Source organism: Cygnus atratus, chromosome 4 (genome assembly GCF_013377495.2).
Source record: "Cygnus atratus isolate AKBS03 ecotype Queensland, Australia chromosome 4, CAtr_DNAZoo_HiC_assembly, whole genome shotgun sequence".
In the NCBI taxonomy this organism is placed as follows: Eukaryota; Metazoa; Chordata; class Aves; order Anseriformes; family Anatidae; genus Cygnus; species Cygnus atratus.
The window spans coordinates 63,859,874-63,887,671 of NC_066365.1; the positions used below are offsets into that span (position 1 = coordinate 63,859,874).

The 27,798-nt window shown below is 39.5% G+C and overlaps 1 protein-coding gene across 1 annotated transcript in view; it reads left to right on the plus strand.

The window, feature by feature from the left end:
• Positions 1-615: 615 nt before the first annotated feature.
• Positions 616-27,798, plus strand: part of SLC2A9 (solute carrier family 2 member 9) — a 100,969-nt gene continuing 73,786 nt past the window's right edge. Inside the window, exons 1-5 of the mRNA XM_050710672.1 lie at positions 616-754; positions 4,042-4,140; positions 12,406-12,566; positions 19,348-19,472; positions 20,743-20,888. Coding sequence (XP_050566629.1) covers positions 674-754; positions 4,042-4,140; positions 12,406-12,566; positions 19,348-19,472; positions 20,743-20,888 — 612 coding nt within the window. The 5' untranslated portion in view covers positions 616-673. The remainder of the gene's footprint in view (positions 755-4,041; positions 4,141-12,405; positions 12,567-19,347; positions 19,473-20,742; positions 20,889-27,798) is intronic.

Below are 27,798 nucleotides of genomic sequence, written 5' to 3' on the forward strand. Positions count from 1 at the left end.
TACTCATCTGAGACACATCCATTGCCAACTGGAAGGTGCAGTTTAACTCTTAGCAGTTCAAAATCCTCAGGCTTTACAAATAGGCACCTTCAAAACTAATAGCTGGAAGCTTTTATGTTCCTCGGGCAACATGTCTAATCACCACCTGCTGCACCGCAGCAGTGCCGTGTGTCAGATCTGAACCTCCCAAGGCCGCGGGAACGTCCCTGTGCCGTGTGGTTAACATCTTAATTAGTTACAAGGCTTGCGGTAGCTTCACTTTCCAGCTTCGGTGACGAAGGGAAGCTCTTCTCCTTCCTCCAGCGCCGTGTATACAGCAGGGCAGCCCAGATGGCACCGGGCAGGAACCCCCGGTGCTGCCATTCCCTCGTCCCGCTTTCACCGCTGGCTAAATCCCTGCCGAGCGGGCAGGCCAGCCTGCGAACCCCACGCCGGGCTTAATTTGCTTAAGTTACGGACGAGCCCGCTTATAAACGGGCTCGGGCAGCTCCAGCCCGTCAGCCGCGCACTCCGGGCAGAGCAGCTCTGACCCTCGGCGGTCCCCGGAGCTCGAGGCTCGGCCCCCCCGGGTTCCCCCCCCCCCCAGGGTCCCTCCTCCGGCTCTGCGCGGCTGCGGCCGCGCCCCCGCTGCGCGCTGCCCGGCGGAGATGCGCGGCCGCTGCGCGCCTGCGGCATGGACCCAGCGGCGGCGCCCGAGGAGGACACGCTGGTGGCCCCGGCAGCGGGGAAGGGTCCCCGCCGGGCAGGGAAGGGCGTAAGTAGCGCGGAGGGTGCGCGCTTGTCCCGCAGCTTTGCAGGTGGAGCGGAGGAGAAAGTGGAGCCGGTGCGCGGCCGCTGGGAATCCGGCGTCACTCCGCGTTGCTTCCCCGAGAAGGGAGGAAGGGCTCAGGTTGCAGAGCCCGAGCCTTTTTCCCCGCTCGGAAAGTTGCGGCTGGTGCAGAGCAGAGGCCGGCGGGGTTGGGCTGAGCTAAAAATATATTGCGGCTGCCCCGGCCGGGACGCGGAGGACGGGAGGAGGGCAGCGGCTGGGGCCGCAGGGGGCACCCCACGGGCAAGGGGGACCCCACGGGTGGGCGAGTGGCAAGCGCTGGGGGCTGCTTTCCCACCAGCAAGGCGAGGACACGGGCTAAGCCCCCCTAGAATCAGCAAGTCCTAAGGGCAAGGAGAAAGGCGAGGAGGGAAGCCCGGGGGGTTCCCCTTCCTCCCCGGCGGCGCAGGAGGGTATCGCAAGCCGAGGAGCGCGGTGCGGTGCCAGCACGCACCTGCCGGCAGCCACCCGGCTAGGCACGGCCACCCTCAGCCTCCAGGATCGCTCCGGTGCTCGGTGCTTCCCTAAAACTGCCTCTCGGGAAGCCTACGCGAAAGGTGTGCAGAAGTCCGGGTCCTAAATTCAGCAGACAGTCGGAGCAGTACCTGTTGAAGAATCCTAAAACTTTCTTCCGGACGTTTGTAGTTTCCAGCTTACAACCATGATTAATCTATAGCCAACTAACCAAAATGCAATAGCCCAAATTGTGCTTTGAAAACTGAAATGCAAACCAGCATGCATTTAAAACAAAGGCAACGTAAGGTGCACAGCACGCAAGTATTACACTGCATGCTGGACAAAAGAGGTGTGTTGGTAAAAGCATTTTGAAACCTCTCAGAGCACCGTGCCCTGGGTAAGAGCAACAAAAGGTGGACTTTCACAAGAAAGCAGCTCACAAGAGGCTGGAGGTCTTTGCTGGGATCTGACAGACAGCTTTCCTCACTGCACGTTTATTGCTCTGGTGACAGCAGCAACAGATGAGTGCACTCACAGTGTTAAAGGACCACCTCTGAGGAGGTGTGGTTGCAGTCTTGTTTCACAGTCTTTGTAAAACAGGTTGCTGAGTTTGTTGCTTTTTTTTTTTTTTTTAATGTTTCCACAGGGTTAATATTTTTCTGAGCAACCTTTTATTTTTTTTTCCTCCCCTTCTTGCTTCATTACGCTTTCATCTCTTATCTGGCATTGCTGAAACTTGAGCAAATATTTAAAATAGTGTGTGAGGAGACAGGTCATGGAGATATTGAAGTGCATGTTCCAAGAACGGTAAAACTTTGGGGTAAATCTGAGGCTTTGTGTGATTTCTGCAGCAGACTACATACTTGAAAAATTCTTGGTACTGAAGTAGGCTCTAAACCCTGCTATTCACAACACTTGAAAATAAAGTGGATGTGGGGTTTTCTAATTTGGCAACACTTTTGTGATTTGTACTGTATTATTTTCCACTTAACTCTATGTACATATAATTTGCCTGCGCTGTAAGTTTCAAACATTCACTGGACTTTTTAATAAACACTAGGCTATATGATCCAAATCATCTTGTCTGCAGGGTTTTTCCCAGGGTTTTAATGCTGTTGAAGCTGATGCCCTTAGCAATATTGCATCAAGATTACCACACAGCACATGTGAACCTGCACTTATCATTTGTGACCCCTTTGGGAGCAATCTGGTAGACCTCCAGGAATATTCTCTTCAGTGCCATTAGTCCAGGGCAGTAGTGATTCCTATAAGCATAGGAATGGTTGTTCATAGTAGAGAAATAACAGGCACCTAATATGAGGTGTTATGAACACCTGAATAGAGCTTTATGTCAACATTTCTACTTTTTTCTTATCAAAGTAATGGTGCAAAGCTTTGTGTGTGTGTGGCAGGTTCATTTTAAGAAGCTGGCTAATAATAAGAAATTGTATTTGGCTTATTTAACAATCTCAATGGGATATATTCCTTACACGAGGCTTTCTTCCCCCCGTACACTTTCTCCTGACCTGACTGAAAATAGGGCAGTCAATGAACTGTGTAATCTCTTAAAAAGTTACCACATCATGTGGAAGAAGTTAAAAATGCTAAGCTGTCCCACAGGGCATGTTTTAAGCCCTTGGGGAGTGCAGCTGCGGAGCATGGCAGACCCCACGCACGCCAAGCTGCCAAGCTGGACGCGCAGTCTCTGCTCCTGACGTGTGGATATCTCATCACTTCTCCATGAACCAATGTGAGTTTGCAGTGACACGGTGGCAATGCAAGCTCCGTCACGTGCCAACTGCCAAGCTGTATTCACTTTCCCTACCATGCTTGTCCTGGGGCTGGTGGAGCTCGTTCCTCTGCATCATCACCACTGTTATGCCATGTACTGCCTACACAAAGGTAGCTCATGCTTCAGATCTTCATTTTCCAAAGCAAACATGAGTCTTTGTGCAGCTGACAAAATGTATTGATTCATTAAGCTGTTGTGTCCGCTTGAAGGGATGTAGCGGAAGCCAAGTTTATTAGGCCTGCTTAATCAGGTGTTTCTCCTTTTGAAAAGATTCAGACTTCAGCAAGCAATCGGACTGGACATAAAACAATAGTCAATGGTACCTGAAATTATGGATTCTTAGTGGAGTTCTTAAAAAAAAAAAAAAAAAAAAAAAAAGTTGGGATGGCATGGGTGGAAGGAGGAAAGTCCTAAAGGGAGAGGTTCTGGAGGAAGACAGCAGATGGCATCTCTGACAGCATTTTTGAGTGGCAGCAAATTACTGCTGGAAACTTACATTTGGGTAACAAAATCTAGTTTGTAGGCATCATTTCAATTTTTTGGTCAAAGTTTCGCTAATCCTTATGCTCATAGGAGAAGGTGGACACTGTTCCTAAGTTGGGTCTACCCAAAGCCCTGTTGCATCAAATGTATGCTACTACATGCTTCATTGTTTTAACTGTATGTTGCCAAAGAGTTTCCGATGCTGAAAGTACGCTTCTGTAACATTTAGCTTTTTTGGTGTTGGGGGCTGATGGGATGCTTGAAGCAAAATCCGTGGGGAAGAAGTTTAAATGTTCACTTATGCCTTGGTAAATGTTAACTGAGATGTTGTCACTTCAAATTTACTGCTTCTAGGATTGCAGAAATGGAAAGTGTTTCAGGCCATTATTCTGCAGCAAGGAGATCTGCCTGCAGGAGCTGTGCAAGATAGCATGAGGAGTGTTTAAAACCTGAGCTATTTCATGTATACTAACAATGGCTACATTTTTTCATTGTTTTTCAGAATTGGTCTGGAAGTCTGATTGTAGCCTCTTTAATTGGTGCTTTTGGATCATCTTTTCTTTACGGTTACAATCTCTCCGTCGTGAATGCTCCTGCAGTGGTAAGTGACTGACAAAACTGGAATTTAGTTATCAGTAGAGGGCAGCCTTGTCCATCTAGTGTGTGCATTTCAACATCTTGCTTTTGTAATCCTGCCAGTGAGTTAGAAGAGGTAAAACTTTTCTTTGCTTGAAAAGTTTTCTGCTGTCTGTGAGGTTTCCAAGTAGGTTCAGTAGCTGTCAGGAAACTAAGTGCTCCTGTTGAGGTGAGTGGGTGCACAACGTTTCTTTTTCATTCTCCCAAAGCCAGAATAATGCTAAATCTTTTTTCACACTTTTGTGTTATAAGGTATTTTTAATAGCCTGTCTTTCTGGCTAGTGACTATTTTGTAGTTATAGGTGCACATTCAACAAATTCTGTTCACATTATTCAGTTTTGGAGGTTGACATGGCATTTCATTCCACAGTACAGATAATATAAATAATGTCTCTGTCTGCCTCTTAAATAATGGGCCTCTTCTGCGTTTTGTGGTGATGCCTTGTTTGTTTCTGATTTTGGATCTGCTGTGTTGACCATCTGTTGGCTGCAACATGTGGAATATGTCTGGTGAAAAGAGCATTGTAAAATCAGTGTACAGTATCTGAGGGATTTCATTAAAATATCAGCTATCACAAATGGAAATCTGAATGTTTTGGTTTTATATTGGTGGTCTACAGAGCCTTTTAATTCAATCAGACACAGAAATAACCAATTCAGTTGAAGTTGTGAGCAAGACACACACACAAAAAATACGTAGTAAAAGTTTTCAGCTAGCTGTCAAAACTTTTTTTTTTTTTAGTTTGCAGTTTGTATTTGCATTGTCTTTGGTCTTTGATAAACTGATGACCCAAAGGATTAGAAACAGACTCACCTTGTTTTAATTGTCCCCTTGGTAGCTTCTGGAAATTTTCTAGAAGTTCCTGGTACCTTCTGTACTGATAACACAGGTTTAGACAGATTGGATGTTTATTCTAGCATGGCATGTCTGTGCATCACTTCAGCTTGCAATCTTCAGGAAATAAACATGACTTAACTGAATCAGTGGGGAGCTGAAATGCTGTGAACAATGGTATTGATTGTACTGACGATAGACATCTCTCCTGCACTGAGTCAGTACTGTCAAAGGAGCAGTGTGAATTATCTGACTTCAGAGCTTGTAAGTGCCCTTTACAAAATGGACCATCTTGGTAATCGGAGCTCTTCTATCACTTTCTGCAGGAGTAAAAGAAAGAAAGGGCGATCATAAATGCTGTCTGGCAACACTCAGATGGTTAGATTAGAACCATGTAATAGATTGTAGTGGTGACCAGACAAAAGTAGAGGTGGGAAGGTTGAAGTTGCAACCATACCATGAAGAATGCTAAATTCCAGGCATCATGACTAGTAGCACTATCAGGTTTGTCTATTTTTGCTTGAAATCTTTACTGTGGCCTTTGGACAGAAAGACGGCACCATGTTGATGGCTCTTGTTGACAGGTATGATGTAGTGTTGACAGGTATGTATGAAGTCTGCCCTTTTCCAGTGTGGTATTGCTGTGTTCGGTTGAGAACATAGTGTCCTCCTTACTCATGCTAAGCCATATATTATGTAGGTCTAAAGAGTAGTCCTAGTTATACACCCTACTGAAAAGAAATACATGGCTGTGTGGTTCAAGAGCAAAATACCAGTGTGGCAAAATACGAGAGGACCAGATGGTCCTCTCTCTAGCCCCAGGATCAAGCTCTGTCATCTATTTTCCTAGGGCAGGACACCTCCCTGTCTTTGTCACGCACTGTCCAGGTTGAAGTGGAGAGTCTGTGCTCTGTTTGTAGCCATGGTGAGGAGGAATGAGCTGTACCAATGCTGTGCTTCCTGCAGCACAAGAAAAGGAACCTTTGCCCTATCTGTTTTCCCCCTGTGTGGCCATGCATCACCAAATCAGTCTGCTACGGGGTGATACTTTAGGAACACTGATGTGAGCTAATTGAGGAAAATATAAGGGAAACAGCTTTTACCTGTAGATAAGCAGCACTCTTACAAGAGGCTATATTGGGGTGCAGTATCTCCTAAAAGTTGTAAGCTGAGTTTGATTTATAAACTTGATAGGTCAAATAACTTGTTCTGGTCATATGCAGCTTACAGCTTGCATTGTAGTGAGCATCGCTGTGTAGGATGTTGGATATCTTTTGCCTCTTTTTGCTTCAGTACAATTCCTTTCAATGACTAAAGTCCCTCAGCCTTAGAGAAGGCACTGTATGACGCTTCCAGAGGTTTTTAGAAAGTGCTTGATCATGACTGTTGACTAAAATATGGGATGTTTCCAGGAGACCGGATCTGAACACGTCAGCATGATTGCTGAACTGTGTAGGGGAAGTTCATTTAAGGCTGAAGCTATGAACTGTATTTGTAAATCCTTGTGTACATTACCTTTCTGTGCTGAAGTTGTGCCAGCTCATCAAACCACAGGGGAATACCCCTGCAGTTCTCAGCTGGGAACTTTACCACAAGTCATCTCATAAGGTATGCTTGGTCCAACTTCCTTTTTGTTGCAAGGGGGAGATGTAATGCACCAGATCTGCTCAGAGCAGAGTTGTCTGTACTGACTAGTGCAGAGATGGGAAAAGATCAGTTCCCACTCAGTCCCCCACCTTTCTATGGGAAAGTGCAATGGCCAGTCACAGGTGCGCTTTCCCCTGCACGTGGTGCTTGATCATGTGAGAAACCCAGCATTAGAAGTCTGCACTGACTTCTGTGAACACCTATCAGAATTTATTAAAGTTATTATCATGTGAGAACATTCAGCAGTAGGAAGACTAAGATTTTAATTGTCTAAATGTTGAAGCTGCCTTTTTCCAAGTGGCATTTTTAAAATGTATTCCATGGACCACTTGTGAGCAAGGTCTTCAGAACAATGATGTGCTTTGTGCTCTGAGCAGGACGTGAAATCTCTTGTGCTGGCAGCAATGCCTTTCTTGCCTTCTTCCTGCTGGAAGCTGTGTTTCTGCATTCCTTTTAGAGCTGATACTGAGAAAGTGAGACTATTGCAAAAATATATAGCTGACTGTGACAGCCATTGGATAACTGTCACCAAGTGTGAGTGGCCTTTGTAACATAAAATCATTTTTAATCATTTAAAATCAACAAAATCATTTTTAATTCTCTAAAGACTGTTTCTTCTCTTCCCTTGCTCTAAGCTAATTACAGTTAGAGAGACAAGAAAAATCACCATATATATACTGCCTCTCTCTCTCTTTCTCTCCCCTTGGCACCAGTGATGCCTCACCTTGAATACTGTGTGAAATTTTGGGCTGGTGAAGACTCTAGAGGGGAAGATGTATGAGGACTGGCTGAGGTCCTGTGGCTTGTTCAGCCCAGAGCAGAGCAGGCTGAGGGGAGGCCTCATGGCGGCCTGCAGTTCCCTCACAAGGGGAGTGGAGGGGCAGGCGCTGAGCTCTTAGAAACATAGAATATCCTGAGTTGGAAGGGACCCACAAGGATCACCAAGCCTAACTCATGGCCCCACACAGGATCACCCAAAATCAGACCATGTGTCTGAGAGAGTTGTCCAAACACTTCTTGAACTATGGCAGGCTTGGTGCCACAACCTCTTCCCATTTCTTCTCTCTGGCGACCAGCAACAGGACCCAAGGGAATGGCATGGAGCTGTGACAGGGGAGGGTCAGGCTGAGTGTTAGGAAAAGGGTCTTCACCCACTGAGAGGGCAGTTGGGCACTGGAACAGGCTCCCCAGGGCAGTGGTCGTGGCATTGATTCTGCCGGAGTAGCTGATGTCAATCAGCTACCATTCCTTGCAGGCTTTGTTTAGGACCTAGAAAATTTATATACAGTTATGCTGTTAGCATTATTCAGACAACTGATTGAAATCCCGAAGGAGCCTTTCCACAGAACTCAGAAGATTTGTTGGATCTGATTTGTTTTGTGCTTTAGGTTTTCATTTCCATGCGCAAAACCTCAAACTTGTATGTGTTAATAGCTTCCCATTTGTTGGTAGTGGAAATCTAGACAAAGGTGATGCACGTGTCAACACATTTGTCTGTTATACTTGAATGTTGTAGCTTGTGCTTTCTTTTCATGAATATTTGCAGTTATTTCATGTGTCGATATAAATAACAAAGCTGTGCTGAGAAAATTAGTTATAACACAAGGGGAAAATAATTTGCATACTATTTTTAGTCATTAGCATTAGCAAGAAATGCTAATAGTGTTCTAAAAATGTTTTATCTTAGTCTTCATTACTATCAAATACAAATTCCAAATAAACAAGAAGATATCTGAATCTAAATATAATCTGAGTACTGGTATTAGAGAGAGGATTTATTACTTGATTTAGGGACAGATTTATTTGGAATTTCACTGTGAAATTCTGTTCACTGTGAAATGGACCAAGAACCAGTTTGACTTTTTTTTTTTAATGTTTTTTTTATGTCTGTTTGTATAGAGGCATATAAAATAAGATGGGAAATATAAAATATCCCTGTCCTCCTTTTAAAAGTCAGGACACAATAGTCCTACCAGAAACTTGATAGAAGGAATACATTAGGTGGTATAATATACGTCCACCTCTCTTGCATACTTAGCATGTGCAGAGGTAGTATTTCAAACTAAATGAAGCCCTCTAATTAAATAGCCCATGCATGCAAGGGTGGAATGCCTAAGACTTGAAGTGCCTCACTTAAACAGGGAGAGCGTGGTGGTAGGCTCATCCTGTTGAGTGCTGCCCCAGGATAATTTAGTAACTATGACATGCCTGAGGAAATCTGAGAGGAAACTGGGCTAAGATGCCAAGATGAGACTTTGTGGTACTGTAGAGCTTGTTGGGGAGCAGTGATGCAGAATGGCTGAGAGTATTGCACAAGCATGCAGGGCCGTTCTGTGTGAGTGACCACGGGGTACCACATCCTCACTGAAGTGCCAGACCCCCAGTGGTACTGATCTTTGCTTGTTTTCTAAACGGGAGTGACAGAAAAATGAAGAAGTTTGCCTAAAAAGAAACTAAATAGCCGACATCTTTGCAGACATTACAGAGACTATGTAAAAATGGGAATCTGAAGGCTACATTTTAGACAGATGAAGAAACTTAGGCATGATTGAACACTAGGGTAAGGGAAGTTGTTAAAGCCATCTTTCAGAAAACTACAATTGTGTTCAAATGAGTAAAGCACTCATATATAATTATAAATAAAGTTTAATAACAATAAAACTTCTGGTATATTGATTACTAAAACTGTGAGCTGGTCTTGAGGTCTGGGTATTTTCAGAAGGGAAAAAAAGCTTCCAGAAAGAGGGCTTGAGAATGTAATGCTGACAGATCAAAACGAGAAAGGGTGTTTCAGAATATACAAGGACAGCAAAAGAAATCTGAATTAGTGTTTTGGATTGGAAAAGTCCGTGGAGGTCCCAGGTCAGAACCCTTCTTTACAAGGGATGTATTGAAGAAATTTAAATGTCAGTAAAGATATAGAATAAAATTAGTGATAATTTTCTATCCAATTGACAAAATATCTTAATATTTGTTTAAGACTGAAAAAACAAACAAACAAACAAAAAAGTGAAATACATGCTACATATCACAGTTTAGCTTCTTATAAGTAGAATCATAGAATCATTAATGTTGGAAAAGACCTCCAAGATCACCTGGTCCAACCATCTCCCTACCACCAATATCACCCACTAAACCATGTTCCTAAGCACCACGTCCAACCTTTCCTCAGTAACAGAGAAATTGAATGGGCTGATATGACTTGAAAGAGAAAAAAAAAAAAAAAGTAGTTTTGAGGGGAAGATTTGGAAGACACATCTAAGAATTAGATATTTGTACCTGACAAACTAGCAGAAACAATAATAGAAAGGAGAGAATTTGAGGAGGAGGAGCTGGCATGGCTTTTGTGAAGCTGCACTGTGCCTCTGGCATCTGTTGGAGCTCTCCAAAGATTCAAGAGATGCTTGGACTTTCAAAAACTATTCTGGAAGGGCTCGTATTGAAGGCTTTTAAGAAAATTAAGTTTCCATGGGAGAAAACTGTCTGTCTTCTCTATTCCTACTTAGCTGAAGATAGGAGAGGCCAGATCTCAGGTTTTCATTTTTTTATGAGAACCCACTTGTCTGGCAGATAGATTTATATCTGGATCATAGGTGTCTAATTTCATGTTTGATACATCTTTCATTACTGAAAAGAAATTGCTTACCTTGTTCAGCAGCCTGTACTTCATTCAAAAAACAGTTTATGTAAATGTGAAGGGGAGAAGCTATAACTTATTTATAGAAGTGATTTGTGATTCTTAACAGAGTCAAACAAAGCTAGCTTTTTTTGATACTATGGGCTTTTTTTTTCCCCCCATTAGTATCAAACCAACAGCTGTCAGCTCTTGCCTCTCTCTTCTAACAGTTATTTGTCTTGGCTGTGAATTCTTTGGGAGAAAAATGTTATTTTTTATTGCTTGACTTAATAGTTCCCTGATTTTGTATGGCTTCCAGGTGCTGCACTATCATAAGTAAGACATAAAAGTGGACACAGCCTCCCTTCTTATCTCAATCCATAAAACCCCATTTTTTTCAGTTCACTCTATTTTTTTTTCCTAAACTTATGCAAAAGAATTTGCTATAGCATCACTCATTTTTACAATACTGCCCCTTGGAAAAAACAGACAAGTAAAATGCACTTCATTTTGAGCAGATCTGAATTCTGTCTTTTAGGACTGAACTACAAAATAGATATGATAAATGTTGTTTCATGGTGAGCACAGTGCAGACTTTCACCAAAAGGATTCCTACTTATATAGCTTCTAAAGTATCGTTAAAAAATTTCCAGGGAGTTTCATAAGCTAAATATGAATCAGAACAGACCACCAAAGTAGTACAAATTCCAGGAGATAAATTGCTTCATAACTGGTCTCCATTCCTGGTTTTATTTTATAACTTAATTTTAATGTGACTTTCATGCAATATAACAGACAAATATCTTTTTGGTGTGAAGACAGAGAGCAGATTTCATGTGTTATACTCAGTGGGGATTTAGAATTTGTTGCGTTAAGTCAGAAGGTTTGTTTTCCCAGGTGCTTATAAATACTGTATAGCTACCTACTCAGCTGAGCCAAATGTCTGTCTTATTATCTATATTTCTCTCCCTGTCACTGTAGTTCTGGGTTTGGAGTATGGCCTGGGACAAGGTCCTAATGCCAGAGGTGGAGATCTGCTGACTTTTGGCCATTTGGCAGCCCCAGGAGGATGGCTTTTGGGCAGACCATTCATCATGGGTAGTGAGCCTGAGGTGGGCACACTGGACCCACTGCTTCACTACCCAAAACTGTCTGATACCCTTAGAGATGTTACCTGTGAATGACTTAATCTTCTGTATGTTTGAACAAGTATACAACAGATTTTGAAATCCTCCATGAAAGGCCGTGATTCTCTGTGGTAGCTTAACACCTAGAGTATTTTCCACGTATGTGTGCTTGCACAGATTTCTGAAAGAAGCACAATGGCAGCAAGGCAAAAAAAAAGTCTCAGTAAATGGGAAAACTACCTTCATTGTGGTACGTGTGTAGAAATGCGTGGATAGTCTTAATTTAATTCGTCCTACTCCACATGCAAATCTGTCAAGATGTGTCTCTTTTCCTTCCTTCCTTCCTTCCTTCCTTCCTTCCTTCCTTGATTTCCCCCCTCCCCAATTACATGGATTACAGATCCATGAAAAAGCAGTACAATTACTTGTTGATTCACCAGCAGTAGTTAGCATTTAAGTAGTTAGCATTTAAGCATATTTTTTTAAGTCATGATGTGTGCTAGAGTGCAGTTTTGTTTATCTTGTCCAAAAAATGTTATGCTAGAATGTGATGTGATACCTTGTTTGCCTGAGGTTAAGGGTATGTACATGAGCAGCCAGCAGAGCTCAGCTGATGTGCAGCATCATGCTATGTGTGGGTAGTGTGATTATGTGCCCGAGCCCTTATCCCAGTAAGGCTAACACAAACTGTTGTTCATGTTGTACTGGCAACCTAAATTGTAACATCCTTTCTTTGAAGAAGTTTCTCTTTTATAAGCTTCTTTAATGTTCATGTCTACTGGTGTTTCCACCTTGTTTTAACTGGCTTGTCCTTGTATGCTTTGACTGGTTCAGTTAGTCTGTAGTACAGTTACATCTAGAGTTGAGTACCCTTTTTTTAGAGGAGGGAGGTAGAAATGCAAAGGTGGTCCTTGCAAACAAGCTACTGTTGTTTATTCAATTTCTGTAAATAGTGTTCTTAAAGAGTGATTTTTACATGTATTATTGTTATGTATTTTCTTTCAGTACATCAAGAAGTTTTACAATGAAACTTGGGAAAGAAGATATGGCTTCTCAGTGGACGAAAGCACCCTGACTCTCCTCTGGTCTATAACTGTATCTATTTTTGCCATTGGTGGCCTTGTAGGTGCCATTATTGTTACCCCAATTGTGAAGTTCTTCGGAAGGTAAGTACATTGGAAACCTGGTTTCTAAAGAAGTTGCCAACCTAACTCCTATAGAAAGCTTTACTTGTATTTTATTTTTTTATAACTCTTTTCACCTTTACCAGAATGCAAATTAAAACATCTTCAAATTATGAAAGCTTATATCTGAGAATTGTGAATTTCAAAGAGTAAAATTAATACCCTTTCTCTGGCCTTACTGTGCATTATTTGAATCATAGAAACCATCTGCTCTGAACTGACAGTGGGTTCAGATGTCAAGGAAGTTGAATAGGCAAGAGTGCAAAAGGAAAATACCATATAAAAGGAAGGATTTCGGAAAGGGTTGGCAGCTTCTTGTTCTGCAAGTTTGCTGGGTATCTTACCCTACACAAATAAAACTATCAATTTGCCTCATTTGCTTCTCAACCAGATTTGTTATCTTGCAGTAATAAAAATCTAGTCTTTTTTTTTTATCCTTATTGTCAACTTAAAATATGGTTTGAAGAAATAGACTAGGGTGAAGTTCATGTTTATTTTTCCACATGCTTGTTGTCACCTTCCCTGTTCTATGCAATGCAGTATTTGACCAAATCTTGGCTATAACAAATACCAGTATTTTAGAAATGTTTTTACTGGTTTGTCTGCATTTTTGCAGTAGGTAGCAACTAGATACTTCTGTCAAATTTCAGTTCATACCTTCTTCCAAAGAGTTTTAAAAGTGATTTTTAATTTCCCTGTATTTGGAAGGGGCTGGATAAAAAGACACTATAAGATGCATATTAACTCTTCATTTGGCTTTTCCTTAATTATAAATTTTATATCATTTGATAATCTCTGCTTGATTAAATCACCAAAGAAGGTCATCATAGAGTCTCAAACATAAGCAGCCCTCTCCATTGTTTTCACTTTTTTGTATTCTACATTTGACTATTTCATGTACTTTACATTGCGCTCTCCCAAGCCTGTTAGTCATCTCTCTCAACTCCTCTGCTTAGATTTTTTTTCTTAATCGTCACTATATTTTATCCCAACTCTTCCACATCCCATTTTACACCTCAAAAAATAGTTTCACATTCTTCCATTTTGCACTTACTGCAAGTCACTGCTCTCTACCCTGTAAATCTATTATCCAATTTTTATTAATTTATTCTATTCCATCAATTCACCATTTGATTTTTAATTCATAATGTTTTTCATAGTCAATTTTTTTTTTTAGGTTTGCAATTTCTTTTTTCTATTCATCAGTTTGGCTTTTACATACTTATTGAATATATGAAACTCTCCCTGAGTCAGAGTGTTTAATTCCTGGAATTGTCACTAAGTCTTCTCTTTTTTATTAAAAATGTAGTAAAAGAACAAGTTCATAGAAGACTGATTTTTGGTGGAGAGTAGAATGGTTTTGTGTGAAAGTTAAAGTGGTGGATGATGTCAGTTGTAAGAATACCACTTTGATGGGAACAAATTGTATTTCCAGGGCAGAGCTTTAAAGCTTGGAGGCTCTGTCCCTGTTTATTACGTTTATCCCTGTCAAACCATGAAAACAGCTTTCTCATAGATATGGTATAAGAGTACTTGATTAGAAATTGGAAGGAATTACATCTCTCAGAGACACTGGATAAAAGCTGCTCATAAAATGTTGTTCTTGGTTTTGCTGTTCATGTTGCAGTGTGTTTGTCTGGTCTGGGAAACCAGACTGACATATCGCTACAGTAACTGAAGAGGACATTATGAAATGTTGACAGAACAATGAAATATGCTGTTAAATTTAACTGTAAGTTAGAGAGCTGTGCATATGATGAAGCTGTGCTCCATTTATACTGACACAGAATAGTGTACTAATGGGGATCAAAAACATTAGTTGGAAATAATGTGTGACTTTAAAAAGAGCACTCTTGATTCATATTGCTGTAAGATTAATAACATAATTTTCAGATTACCAGATTGCTAGGCACTACTTATTTCAAGAGAAGTTCAGGGCAAAATTTTCAAAGAGGGCCTTCATCCACATAAGTAGAAGTCCCATGTTCAGATGTGGTTTTGACACTTTATAATTTAAATTCTTGTCTTCTAATGAAGAGTAGCTGCTGTTGCACATCCTAAACATCCTGAGAGATATGCTCAGTGAATTGCTTAAGCCACTGCTGGGGAGGAATTTGCAAAAGACGTGTAAGGCCTTACCTCTAGCCCAGTGAATTGTTTTGAGTCTGAAGCAATTAAAGGAATTTATCTGGATTATCTTAGTAATGCTACCATTTCTTTTATTCTCAGGTTATCTGCTGTAGTTAAAATAGTGATCAGTATTTGTTCTGTTACTGGACTTGACAGTTCATTATTTAAACACCTAGCTTCCTTACTATACTTTTTGTATAAGGTATCATATTTGCTTCCTAAGGCGAGCTTCTAGAGTCTTTATTGTACTGAGTCTTTATTATATTTTGAGGCAATGATAATTTTTTGAGGAAACTTAAAAATTCTATCATTCTCCTAGTTGAGAGTTTTATACAAACAGATTATTAATTCAAATCCCTAATTAAAACTGAAATTATTGCAGCTGCGGAGGTCATGTAGTTGGTAGGATTCTGTTCTGGCCTTTGTGGAACTATCCATTATCATGAGAGCAAATGACAACTTTGAAATCGCAAGATAGATGTGATTTTGCAAAAAAAAATATAAATAAATAAAAATAGAACAGTTCCAAGGAGGAGATACTCAAGTGTTTTCAATACCAAAAATATCTGTAAAAAAAAAAAAAAAGAAAAAAAGAAAAAATATATTTATTTTTTTAAAAAATATCAATAAAAAGGGGAAAATTATTTAAAGCTTAGCTCTGTCTGTGTCAAGTTGATGCGTAAATTGTCCAGCTCAACTGGGATGCTTATAGAAACTGTGATTTCTACTGAGCAAATTGCTCATCTCTTACAACTATTTCCAACTGAGCATAGAAGTAGAAATTACAGTCCTGCAGCAGAACAAATAGCCAACCTTAAGAGACAACCAATTTTTGGTAATAAGTTGCCGTGCTTATTGTTTGTCTTAGGATATAGCTGCTTGTGAAAAAATGCTCTGTGCTCAAACAATCAAAAGTTTTTTGATTGCATCTTCCTTTTGGAATGCATAAATGCTTTATTTCTTTGGGCTAGAGAAAATTCTGAATTTGAGCAGAAGAAGGAAAAAAGATCTTCACATTTAAATGAACTCTAGTCTAGGATTTTTAGTTTAATAGCTGCAGCAGAGGCAGTTTGCCATGAACTATATGATTAATAGAAATATAATTAAGCCCCCCACCCCCAATCATATTTCCTTTTGCTCTCAACTGAGACAACACGGGGCTCTTAACACAAAACAGTGACTGTCTGCATGCCTGTAAGTGCAGTATGTGGGGGTGTGGACTCACACTTGAGTCCAGGTTCCCTTTCCTAGCTCTGACACTGTTTTGCAAGTTAGCATTAGGTTGAGTTGACTTCACTCTCGATTTGCCTGTTTACCTATTTACAAAAATAGGGTTACTGCTGTGCTCTATAACCTTCAGCAAGACTGAAATGAAATGTGCTATGTGAGAGCTAGGTAGGATATTTATGTTTCAGTGGGTTTCTTGTGCCATTTGACAATTGCTTGGTCAATCAATTTGTGAAAAATGATTAGGCTGACCAATGCACCAGTATGTGACTTTTCTTCTGGTGGGTTAGTTTTGAAGTTTGTACGCTTACACTCTGTAAGTGTGGTAAGCAGTTATATGACGATATTGGTTGGAGTTTCCCAAGGGAAATTGTCTGCTACAATACCCTGTGAAGTGTGTTATCATTATATCGGTTGTATTGGAGTTATACAAGCAGTATATACAAGTTTTTTTTCTTTTCATTTTTCTTTTTCCTATGCCCTGTGTCTAGGGTAATACAGTTCTGGCCTATGTGACCAGGAAAGCATTGCTAATTTATGATTGTAGCAATTCTGAATACAACATGACCTGATTGGAAGTAAAGCAAGGCAGCATGTGGAGTCTGGAGGGTTTTGCTGTGGTTTTTTTTTTTTTTTTTTTTTTTCTTGAGAAGTGGTTATTTATGAGAAGTGGTTATTTCTGTTCATAGATGTGCTGGACTGGTCCCAGCTGACAGCTGAGCACCCTACCCAGCTGCTCATTACTCCCCATCCCACAAGCAGGACAGGGTGTCAGAGAGAAACAGGAGGAACAGGAGCGAGAAAACTCATGGGTCAAAAAAATAAGAAAGAGAAATCGCTTACAAATTACTGTCACGGTTGAAACAGACTCAGCTTGGGGAATTTAACTTAAATTATTGCCAGTTAGCATAAACATTTAATTACCGATCAGGTATTAGGAAAGAAAGAAGGTGAATATTGAAACACTTTTCCTCCTACTCCAGACTCCTCTCCTTACCCTTGCTCACCACAGGTTACACTGAGTCTCTTTGGTGAGGGGCCAGGTGGTGCAAGGGGTCAGGGTCAGTGCATAGCAGCTTCCCTCTGCCTATCCTTGCTTTTTTCCTATGCTCCAGCATGCTTCATAGAATACGTGGTTTTTGGCCAACCTTTTCTAAAAGGAGGTTACATTTTTCAGGTCTCCTCTCCCCTCCTCTCCTCTCCTCTCCTTTGTAACAACTCCAGATAAATGTATAGCACTTGTTTGACGTGACTTGTTTCCATTTTTTGGCATTATTTATTATCTTTATAATAAATAATTAATAGTATAATAATTAATAGTATCGTTATACAAACATGTACTTTAAATGTGCTGTATCTCTTTCCTTGTCTGGTCTCAAAAAATCTCATTCAAACAGTGCTCAAGCAGTTTTTTAATTAAAAAAAAAAGAAAAGGAAAGTTGGAAAAGTAATTAAAGCAAATATTTAATATACTTACTATTAAAAATACATTAATTGTTGTAACTAGTTGGATCATTTTTTCAATGGCTGGGATATTTCCATTTGGTGGCTATGTGTTGAACTCAAGAAGAATGTGGAACGTGGACCACTGTGTTGGTTTGTTACTCATTTTGGAAAAAAAAAAATGTAGACAGCCTTTCTGGTTATTCCTGTTATTTTACATGGAAGTGGCAACATAGAGAAGGTGAAAATCCATTGAAAATACTTAAAAATTTAATACCACTTCAGTTCTTTAATAAAATTTGTGTGTTGTCAGCCTACATAATTTACCGTCAAAGTTAATGGATTTCTCATAATTGACGTCATCAGTGATGTTTTTCTCCAGGTACATTTTGTTATCAAATCAGTTGTTTCCTTCATGTGTTGTTTGAACGGAGCTTGATGCTTCAGTATTGAGTTGTAATTCAAAAGCAAAATCAAAACTGTTCTTAATTAAGTGACTGCAAAACCTGGTAAATACAAAGCTCTGTTGCTTTACCACATATAGCTGAGTGAGGTGACTCATAGATGGAAAATATAGGGTTAGATCATTTTCTTGCCACGTTATTGTGAAAACAATTGTGTTTTGTCCTGTGTTATATCACAAGCAATGCAAAGCAGCTATTTCATTGTGATGTAGTGTAGAGAGGCCAACATATCTTCATTAGATATCGCAAGCCGTGGCTGTGATTCTGTCTGGGAATTACAAGAAGTTTTTCAGTCACTTGTAGGGCTGAACCTGAAGTTAATGGCTTCTCCAGCCATTCAACTACAGGCTGTAATTTAGCAAAAAGCCACTTGTGGGGAGACAACAGGATGTGTATAAGGTAGCAGTGATTTTCTGAGCTTTGGGTGGGTTTTCTATTTAATCTTTCAATGGAAGACGCAGCAGAGCTATTGATCTTATATCTTTACCCAGGCTACTCCCATCGGTTCAGAGAAAGAGTATGTCTGTGCTTGAATCTGACTGGAAAAGGCCTGTGAAATCATACATATTATTTCTTTTATAAAGTATTTCCTTCTGCAGAAGTTATGAGACTTATGAGTCACTGTTGAATTAATGAGTACTCAAATTTGAGCAGAAGGTTCTGTAAGATGAAAACTGTAAGATATACTGCTGTTGGCATAATGTGAATGAGAAATGGAGATGTTTTGAAATTTAAAAAATATATTTTCATGTCTTTTTTTTTTAACTAAGTAACCATTTTTCATAAAGAAGAGCTTTGAAAAAAATCAATTTGTTATACAAAGAAATAATTCAAAAATTGGAAAAAGTTGAAGATATAAATCAATATTTTGGTTAATTTTAACACTTTTGGAAAGAGGTTGATTTTTATTGCTGTGTTCCCCCTTCCTCCTCCCCCAAGTGTGTTTTCTAAAAATTGCAAGCAGTAATTTTCTTCCATGTATGTATTTAATGTCATGGGCTTATGGATATTATGGATGGATTATAATGACATAAATAATGTCAGTGCTTGGAAGTTCTCAAAATGGCAAAAACAATATGTAGAATAAAAATGCCTATAGTTACATCAGCTTATTGCTATTTGAAGTACATTTGCTGGTTCCTACATACATTCATTTACTCAGAATATGTTTGTTTCTATTCGTATAGAGTTTCAGGCATGGCTCTTGGGTTCTTAAGATGTGTAGGGTGGCTAATTGCCATGCCTTCAAAGTACAGCTCTTTTGTTGACTATGATATTTTTTATTTTAAAGCTGTGGTATAGATTTGGAACTGTATCCATTTAAGTGTAGCATTGTGTTATGCATTGGAACTCTATACAACATGTACAAGGCACAATTTGTTAGTCACTTTTGGGGTTTATTTATGAATATTTAAGAGTGATAGCTTAGTGTGCTTGGAATATGACAAGATTTATCTGTTATGATGCTGGTACCTACATAAAGTATCTTCTCCTTTTAGGAAGTGTACACTGCTGCTCAATAATGTATTTGCAGTGACGGCTGCATTGCTGATGTCGCTCTCTTTGCTGGCGGGATCATTTGAAATGCTCATACTGGGCCGCATTATAATGGGTGTTGATGCAGGTAAGCTATTATCATGCTGTATGTATCTGTAATGCATGCCTTACACATAACATTTCTCCTCTCCCCCAGCTGCTGGTGTCAATCCTAATTCTTTCCCCTTTACTTTATCAGCTCCCATAGAATATGCAATGAAAATCATTTCATTGATTAGGAGGATGTAGTCTATTCATTAAAGCTTCTTGTTCCTGTGTGTTTGGAAGTTGTTGGATCCAATGTTAATAGTGGTAGGATTAAACAGGACGTTTGGAACATCATCATTCACTCCTAGCAATGTTGTCTTCCCAATTTAAAAGTAAATCATGGAAGCACCTGTGCACCAGAGTAGTCTTGCACCTGGCAGTGAAGTTCTCAGCAGCTTTACAGCTTTCTAAATGGTTAGAAGTACTAGCCTGATATAGAGACAGACTTGATGAAATAAGATGGTATTATCCTCTCTGTGTAATTACATGAACTTAAGCAATGGAAAGTGTTTTGGCTTTTGCAACACTGAGCATTTCTGGCAAACTTTGGCTATCTTGTCTATAAGTACAAACTAAAAAAAAAAAAAAATTTCTTTGAAAGTAGATGTGTATTTCACTTGCAATATGCAGTTTATGAGGAATTTTGGTGCTAGCTGCCAATTTTTGTCTCAGACCACCAGCAGATGATCAAATGTTTGGAGCTTTGTCAGTATGGTCAGTCTGCTAACCAGGGTCATGCACTTGTTTTCTCCTCGTTTTGAGCAGCATTCTTGCCCTTATTTTATGTCTGCTGTCAAAAGTTCACTGCAGTTGTAAGCCTGTATTTGGAGGAACATCTGCTAATACTTTTTACAGTGAAAATGTTTCATTTGGCACTGTCTGATCTACGTGTCTGATATGTTGTTTTTTCTTCCTTACCTGAACCAGTGCAAACTTCATTTTGTTTCCTTTGGGGTGAACAAATTAAAAACAAAAAAAATCTATTCTCTTGGTGATTCTCATCTCTCAGTAACCTTTGCTGCTTCTCTTCAAATAGCAGCCAACACACATCACTGTAGATGTGTAACAGAGATAATCAATCCCATGGCTGCTAAATAGTGCAAAAGTAATTAGGCATGCAGAAAAGATAATTCATATTATCCGTGAATGTAATTCTGTTATTTGCAAATTTTTATGCCTCTCTTATGAGCAGATTAGTACTCAGACTCTTTTCAATAGATGCTCATTTTGTACTTGGTGTACGGAAAAGGTGTTATGACTTAGTTTATGTTTTTGTTTGTTTGTTTGTTTTTTCCACCTTTCTTTTGTAGGCATTTCTCTGAGTGCCCTTCCCATGTATTTGAGTGAAATATCTCCTAAGGAAATCCGTGGTTCATTGGGTCAGGTCACAGCAATTTTCATCTGTGTTGGTGTTTTCACTGGGCAAGTTTTGGGGCTTCCAGAGATATTTGGGAAAGTAAGTATGCAACAGACATTTTCTGTGAAAGAACACAAGCATGTTTAAAGAGCTGTATTTTGGTATTTTGACAGAGTTCCTTATGAAAATGGGAAACAGAACCATTACTTTTTTGTTTTGAAACACTTAAAAATGGTTTCTTCCATATCGTTTAAGTGTGTGTGAGTTTGGTAGATATGGCAACCAGTTTTGACAGCTTGAGCGGATTGTGTGTGCATATGCATGTTTTCCCGTCCCATCCCCTTTCTTTATATACATTTATTCATGCTGTTTTCCTGTTTCTTTGATTACCGTGGAAATGCTTAGGAGTTTTCATGTATTTTATTTATAATTTTTCAAAGTGAGATAGAACAGAAAAAGTCTTGTTTTGAATTTGAACAAGAAGCTGACTCTTGCCCAATAATTATAGTGCTTCTTGTCATGCACTCATGAACTAGCAGGTGCAAGAGCAGAGTTAGTATATACCTTTATGTAAAGCGAATATCTATTTTGATACAGGAGGTTATCTTGCTCCCATAGGCTGAGATTAACTTGGTGGCCACTGGATGTCGTCATTACTCTGAATAAATGAAGTCGAGGTTTATTCAGGCTAGCACTTGGAAGTACTTTTCAACCAGAGATGAGTCTTCAAGGCAGTGCAGAGGAAGTGTCTGCAGCAATCCTCTTGCAGTGAAACCTGAACTAGGAATCCCTTCTGACAGTCAGCAAAAGTAGTAAACAGCTGAAAAGTGAGGAGAGCTTGTCCTCCCATGTCCATCTAAATTCAACTCCATGTAAATACATGATAGCATCCTCCCTGACACTTTTATTTTTGTATGACCAGCTCTCCTATTCTATCTTTTTATCCTTGGGCTTACTTATCTAACATTCTATGATTCTATGATCTTGTTAAGCTCTGCTGAAGGCAAATGGTTTGATTCAACTTACCCTTCGGTTGAAGAACAGATTACTTCCCTCCCTCCCCTTTAAAGGCAGCAGATCTTAGGTAAAAACTTAAAATGACTTTCAGTTCATTGCATGGCTTCTGCAATGTCCTTTCTCTTGCTTTGAAAGCTAGTGCACTACAAAAGAGTGTATTAAATGTCAAGGAGCTGATTCAACTGCTTAGAATATATGTCAGCTCTTAAGCAGTAGATTTTTTTTTTTTTCTAAACATGCACATGCTTTTAAAGGTGAGGTGTCATGTGAAAATTCACATTTTCCTGCCAGGTCTCTGGGTTATTTTGAAAAGGATATACTTATTCCTTGGTTTCATATCACTCTTGCTCTTTTTGTTTCTGTTCTCCCCTTCCTGCTGTCTTAATTTTTGACACTCCCAAATCATGCAGATTACAATTCTGCTTCTACACACTGCTTTAATATGTTGTTAGTCAGTTAATATTACACCATTAAAGTTAACCATTAGTTTATATAAGAAGAAATATACTTTATTTGTGGAATTATTCATTTTCAAGATGAGTAACATCAGTATGTAAAAGGAGCACAGTTTTGGCTGGTGTAAATTAGCATAGTTCCAATGAAATTATTGGAGTTGGCCTGATTTTTCCAGTTGGGTATGTGGGTGTATTTTCCTTCTAATGCATTAATAAAATTTAGCACTGAGGGAAAACCTCAGGCTGTTTGAAATGTTATTCCCTCGTGCAGTCTTAGCCCTTTTTGAAGGCTTTATCAAAATTTCTTTTGGTTTCAGTCAAGCCAGGATTCTTTTCCATAGCTTGGAAAGAACCAAACATGGTGTCCTCTTTCTGAGTTCTTTGGTTCTTGCAAGACTCTCCTCCTCCCCTTCCCAGCAAACATCTTGCTTAAATTTCTGTCACTGTGTTTGATCATGTTTGAAAGTACATTCAAGACATTTGCTAACTACCTTCTAGATGTCATCTTCTCACTGATTAATGTTGTGGCTTCTGTAATGATGTGAAAGCTTATCAAATTATTCCCAGAATACTTATTTTGTTCTCCTTTTTCTTCTGTTGGAGAAAGTTTTGATGCATTTGAAGTGAGGACAGTATTCCAGATCCACAGCCACCCTATTTCAGAGATAGCTTCACATTCACAGTATCTTCTCAATGATTTCACTTGTAACTGTAAAGCAAACACTTGCTTTCCTCAGAATTCTGGGATGGTTTCCATTATAACTTAGGCCAAGGCTGTAATATGACATTCTGTGATATAATTCTACATTTGAATGGAAAACTCCAATCTGTGGGAGCTTGTCACCGGTGATCAGCATTCTGTGCCACTGTGTGCACTAGTATCTGTAAAAAACACCCTTGTTAAGTCTGTCTAGCAATGACCAAATTTTAATTATCATGGCATAAAACCTCACAAGGAATATTTTTCATTGCTCTGTGGCTAGTTGCTTGTTTCTATCAGAGTTGGTAGTAGGTAATGGTAATGTGAATAATAGAAATGTTATAAATATTTGTCTTCTGTCATGGTTTCATAAAAAATTTCTCCTGAGGTCTGTCATGTATGTATGACTTGTAACTTAAACAAATTGAAAGGTTATTAATCATAGTATTTAAGCTGTGATGCTTTTGAAGAAAGGAGGAACAAAGACCTAGTTGGGCATCTTGCTGGAAGAGGCTGTTTGGAACAGGAAGGGACATGGGGAGAGCTGCAAGCATGGCTTCTTATAAGAGGAGATGACAAGAACGTTGCTTGCTTGGCTGAGGAAATAGAGGGAAGGGAGAAGATTTGACTGCACCTTGTTAATGCAGAAGGAAGAATTAGAGAGGGAAGAGTTGCTTAATCTGAAGGACAGTATTGCTACAAGAAGAACTGTTTATAAATGCTCTGTGAATAATTGTATGCTGAAATTCAGCAGTGATGTTTGGAACAGACTTCTGGATGAAGTAGCTTGAGCATAAAATTTAACTTTTAAATTGGAGCTTGGTGCATTTATCTGGATTATATGAGGTTGTTGCCTTCAGTGGTTCTGTAGAAGTCTTTCTACAGAAAAGGAAAGCATTTACATAGACTTTGGGGCATAGCCTTACAAGCCTTTATTAACAACCAGTTTGGTAACTTCCTCAGTTATCGAATGCAACAGTGTTCCTTTAAATGTGGAAATGTGATAAAAATAGCTCTGAAGCTCTGAGTATTACTTGAGGCAATTCAGAACGTGCTTCTTTTTGTGTCAAGTAGGTTAAGCAGCCCCAAAGTGATTTTTAGTAGTTTTTTATTTATAAAGCCTCACACAGGTGAAGCAGGAGGCATGATTTGGTGCTGGGGGGCAATGGTCAGGTTTCAGTTCTTTGGCTATGTTACTGCACTGCATGAATGCAAACCTGACAGTTTCAGAGCTCATGCAGAAAATATGTGAAGCACTGAAGTGAGAGTAGGAGAGCAAGTGCTCCCCTGTATCACAGAGTCCAGTTCCCTACTTCCTAGACTAATTATGTTATAATTTCTCCTTCAGAAAAATTGTCAATGTTTGTCTTAAAGGTGGTTGCTTGTTTCCTATCACTACAGCCTTCCCAATCTTTCTACTGGAAATGTTGATGGTTGAGAATCTTATTTAATTCTTTTATCTTTTTATGGCCAATTCTGTCAATTTATTCTCATTGTTCTTTTTGTCTTTTGGTCACTCTTTTTCCCCACCTACTGAAGTGTGCTTACTTTATCCTCGTCACATTACTTGTGATTTTTGTGTTCATAGAATCATAGAATATCCTGAGTTGGAAGGGACCCACAAGGATCAACAAGTCCAGCTCCTGGCTCTGTGCAGGACCACCCCAAAATCAGACCATGTGTCTGACAGAGTTGTCCAAACACTTCTTGAGCTGCGGCAGGCTCAGTGCCATGACCACTGCCCTGGGGAGTCTGTCCCAGTACCCGACCACCCTCTGGGTGCAGAACCTTTCCCTAACACCCAGCCTGACCCTCCCCTGTCCCAGCTCCATGTCGTTCCCTCAGGTCCTGTCTCTGTCCCCAGAGAGCAGAGCTCAGCGCCTGCCCCTCCGCTCCCCTCGTGAGGGAGCTGCAGGCCGCCATGAGGCCTTCCCTCGGCCTGCTCTGCTCTGGGCTGAACAAACCAAGGGACCTCAGCCACTCCTCATATGTCTTCCCCTCTGGACCCTTCACCATCTTTGTAGCCCTCCTTTGCACACTCTCTAATAGTTTTGTATCCTTAAGGTTAGTTTCAGGTTAGATCATATCTTCTAGTAAAACAGTCTCTGTAATCTTCTTATCCTAGGTGCCTTCCTCTATACCAATTACCAATTCTGGTTTTAAATTTAAACCCAAGCAAACAGCTACAGAGATAAGATGAGATGAAATTACACTTTTTTTTTTTTTTTTGAATCAAAATACTCCTTATTTCCTGATTCTTCTGGAAAAGTTTTGGTTGAAATATTCTAGAAATACATTTTTTTTCCACGTCATACCACATTGACAAGAACTTGCTAAACACTACTACATCCAATTTTTAAATTATAGTATAAAAGAACAGATGCAAGAAATATAATAATGATTCTAAAACTTGAATACAGGCATTCTTTTGGTTTCTGAATATATAGGCTTTTATTCTATTTGTCTCCAAAGGTACTAATTTTAGAGTACTGAGTCTGAAGAATGTGTTCCTTTAGTGTGCAATGTTTACTAAGAGTGATTATTCCTAAGGAGAAAAGCTGCAATCATGACACTGGTCCTCTGCTGCTGTGCTTTGATATTCTTTCCCCTATCTTAATTCCCTCCCATTCACCAAAATCCCAGCAACTCCTTTCATTAAAGGTTCTGATTCTGACACATTCTAACCTATGGGAATCCGTATCTACTATGTTTCTGTTGAGGCTCCGGGAATTACGCTATGTTAAAGCTGGCTGGTGATCAGAATACAGAGCACAGCTACTTTATATGCTGGTGACCTGCTTCTTTTCACAATCCTGACTTCTGAGAATAGCATGTTTGTTTTCATTTGCTAGTATCTTGTTCTAGCCTTCTCTAGTCCACAGCCATTTATTCTTCAGGAAGCCCTGGCAACTGTAGATGACAACTTGGTTCTGTCCCTCAGGAATTGAATCATGTTATCTGCCATAAGGTGGGCACTGAATTACTGCTGCTCGCTACAAGATTATTTAATTTGGGGCATTTTAGGTTGTATAGCATGTGCAGCTTTCTGCATATTTGACTGAAGGAGAAAACAGATATTTATGATAAAGTATTTCAGACCTGTCACTTTTTAAAAACACTGCCCTTCAGGTGTTTCCACTTTCTCTTTCTTTATGTGATTCTGCGACTAAATAAGCCAGAGCATTTTTCTGGTGGATTGTTCCCTACAGATCTTTTGCCAGTGCATTGTCAACTTTAGTTCTGAAAGTTCAAATTTACCATTACGATCTCAGGGGAATATTCCATGGCCTTAATTCCGGTGTATTCTGGGTATTCTCAAATGGTATCTCTCTGTAACTCATCTGTTTCTTCCTGCATGTAAGATTGTGTCCCACTCCAAAGGTTTTTCTTAGCGTGTTAACATATTTTAAATGTTGTAGACCACAAAGTTGATTTTTGTCTATTGCTTCAGCTTGTTTAATGAAGGTGGGCTTTAGTCTTTCCTTTAATGACAGAGGATATAGTTTATGAATATATTTGCTGTAGTTACTCAATTCATATTTTTTATGCATTGAACCTCAGTATCTTTTTTCATTTTTGTACAGATATGAGAAAGGGCAAAAATGTTTCAGTGTGTGTGTATTCAGGACAGGTCAAACTGGAACTGTTGCATGTTGCCATCTTTTCCTCAGACTTTGCCTTTCAGAGCCCTTTTTCCTGTAGTGTGTAATGTTTTCCTAAGGTATAGTTGTTTTTCCAGCAATTTCCCCTAGTGGCTGCCTGGCTGTGGCTGCTGTTCAGACCAGAATATCTGTCTGCCATGGGTAGGCCAATGGAAAAATAGATTTCGTTTACTTCAGGAGTCCTATATTATATACTTCAAGTCTTTTTATGTCATACTTGTCTAGCTGTATTGCACTGTTTCATGGTGAGTAGCATGTCATCCTGGAAGCCTTGCTGTGCTATCTCCAAAGGCCTATTAGGGCAACACTTCCTGAACAATACCTATCGCTCCTGTAGGTCTATCCAGGGAACAAAATAAAAATAAAGCAAATGGAAAAACTGCTGATAGTATGGTAAAATTCCTGATGTGTCCATCTCTTCAATGATACAGGTAGTTTTAGTCACCCCATTTTAACAAAAACAATACAAGGTACAGGTACAGGACAGAGCAGCAGTGATCAGAGGCAGGAAGGGTTTCCTGAAGAGAAAAGACTTGTTTACAATTTGATGGCTCTTATGGGTAACCCCACGTGGGGTAAACAGATTTAAAAGAATGAAAAAAAATACCTGAGAGAAGACCCAGAATTTCTCTTCTGAATACATCTTGAAGTGATACACTGCATTTTTCTAGATTTTCCTCTGCCCCTTCTAAATACATTCAAAATTTGCTATTGCTACAGTTTACTAACTCTTTATTAGTTAGATGTTGTCTTTGTCATTGAAACAACATGAATTACAGTTTATATTCCACTTTTTGAGGAATTTGAACAGCTTTAATGCATAGCTGTCTAGCAATTACCTGTTTATACAAAAGGAATTGGAAATAAGTCTGTAACATAACGATGATACTAGGCAAAATCCTCCCACAGCTTGTTACTTTGTTCTAGCAGAAAAAAAAAATGTTGTTGATGTAAATATCAATTTGTATGGCAAAAAGAACTAAATTTGGTAAAGGACTAATGAACTTAATCTATACTGTAGTTGTACCTTATTCTAGTAAGGCTAGTAAGAAAAGATAACTGTGATGAGCCCCTTTCAAATTAGTTCTGGTATGATTCAAATGGTATCTGGTATCATTCAAATGGTATGGTGTTTTTTTTTTTTTTTTTTAATCAAACTCTAAGAACTTCTACAG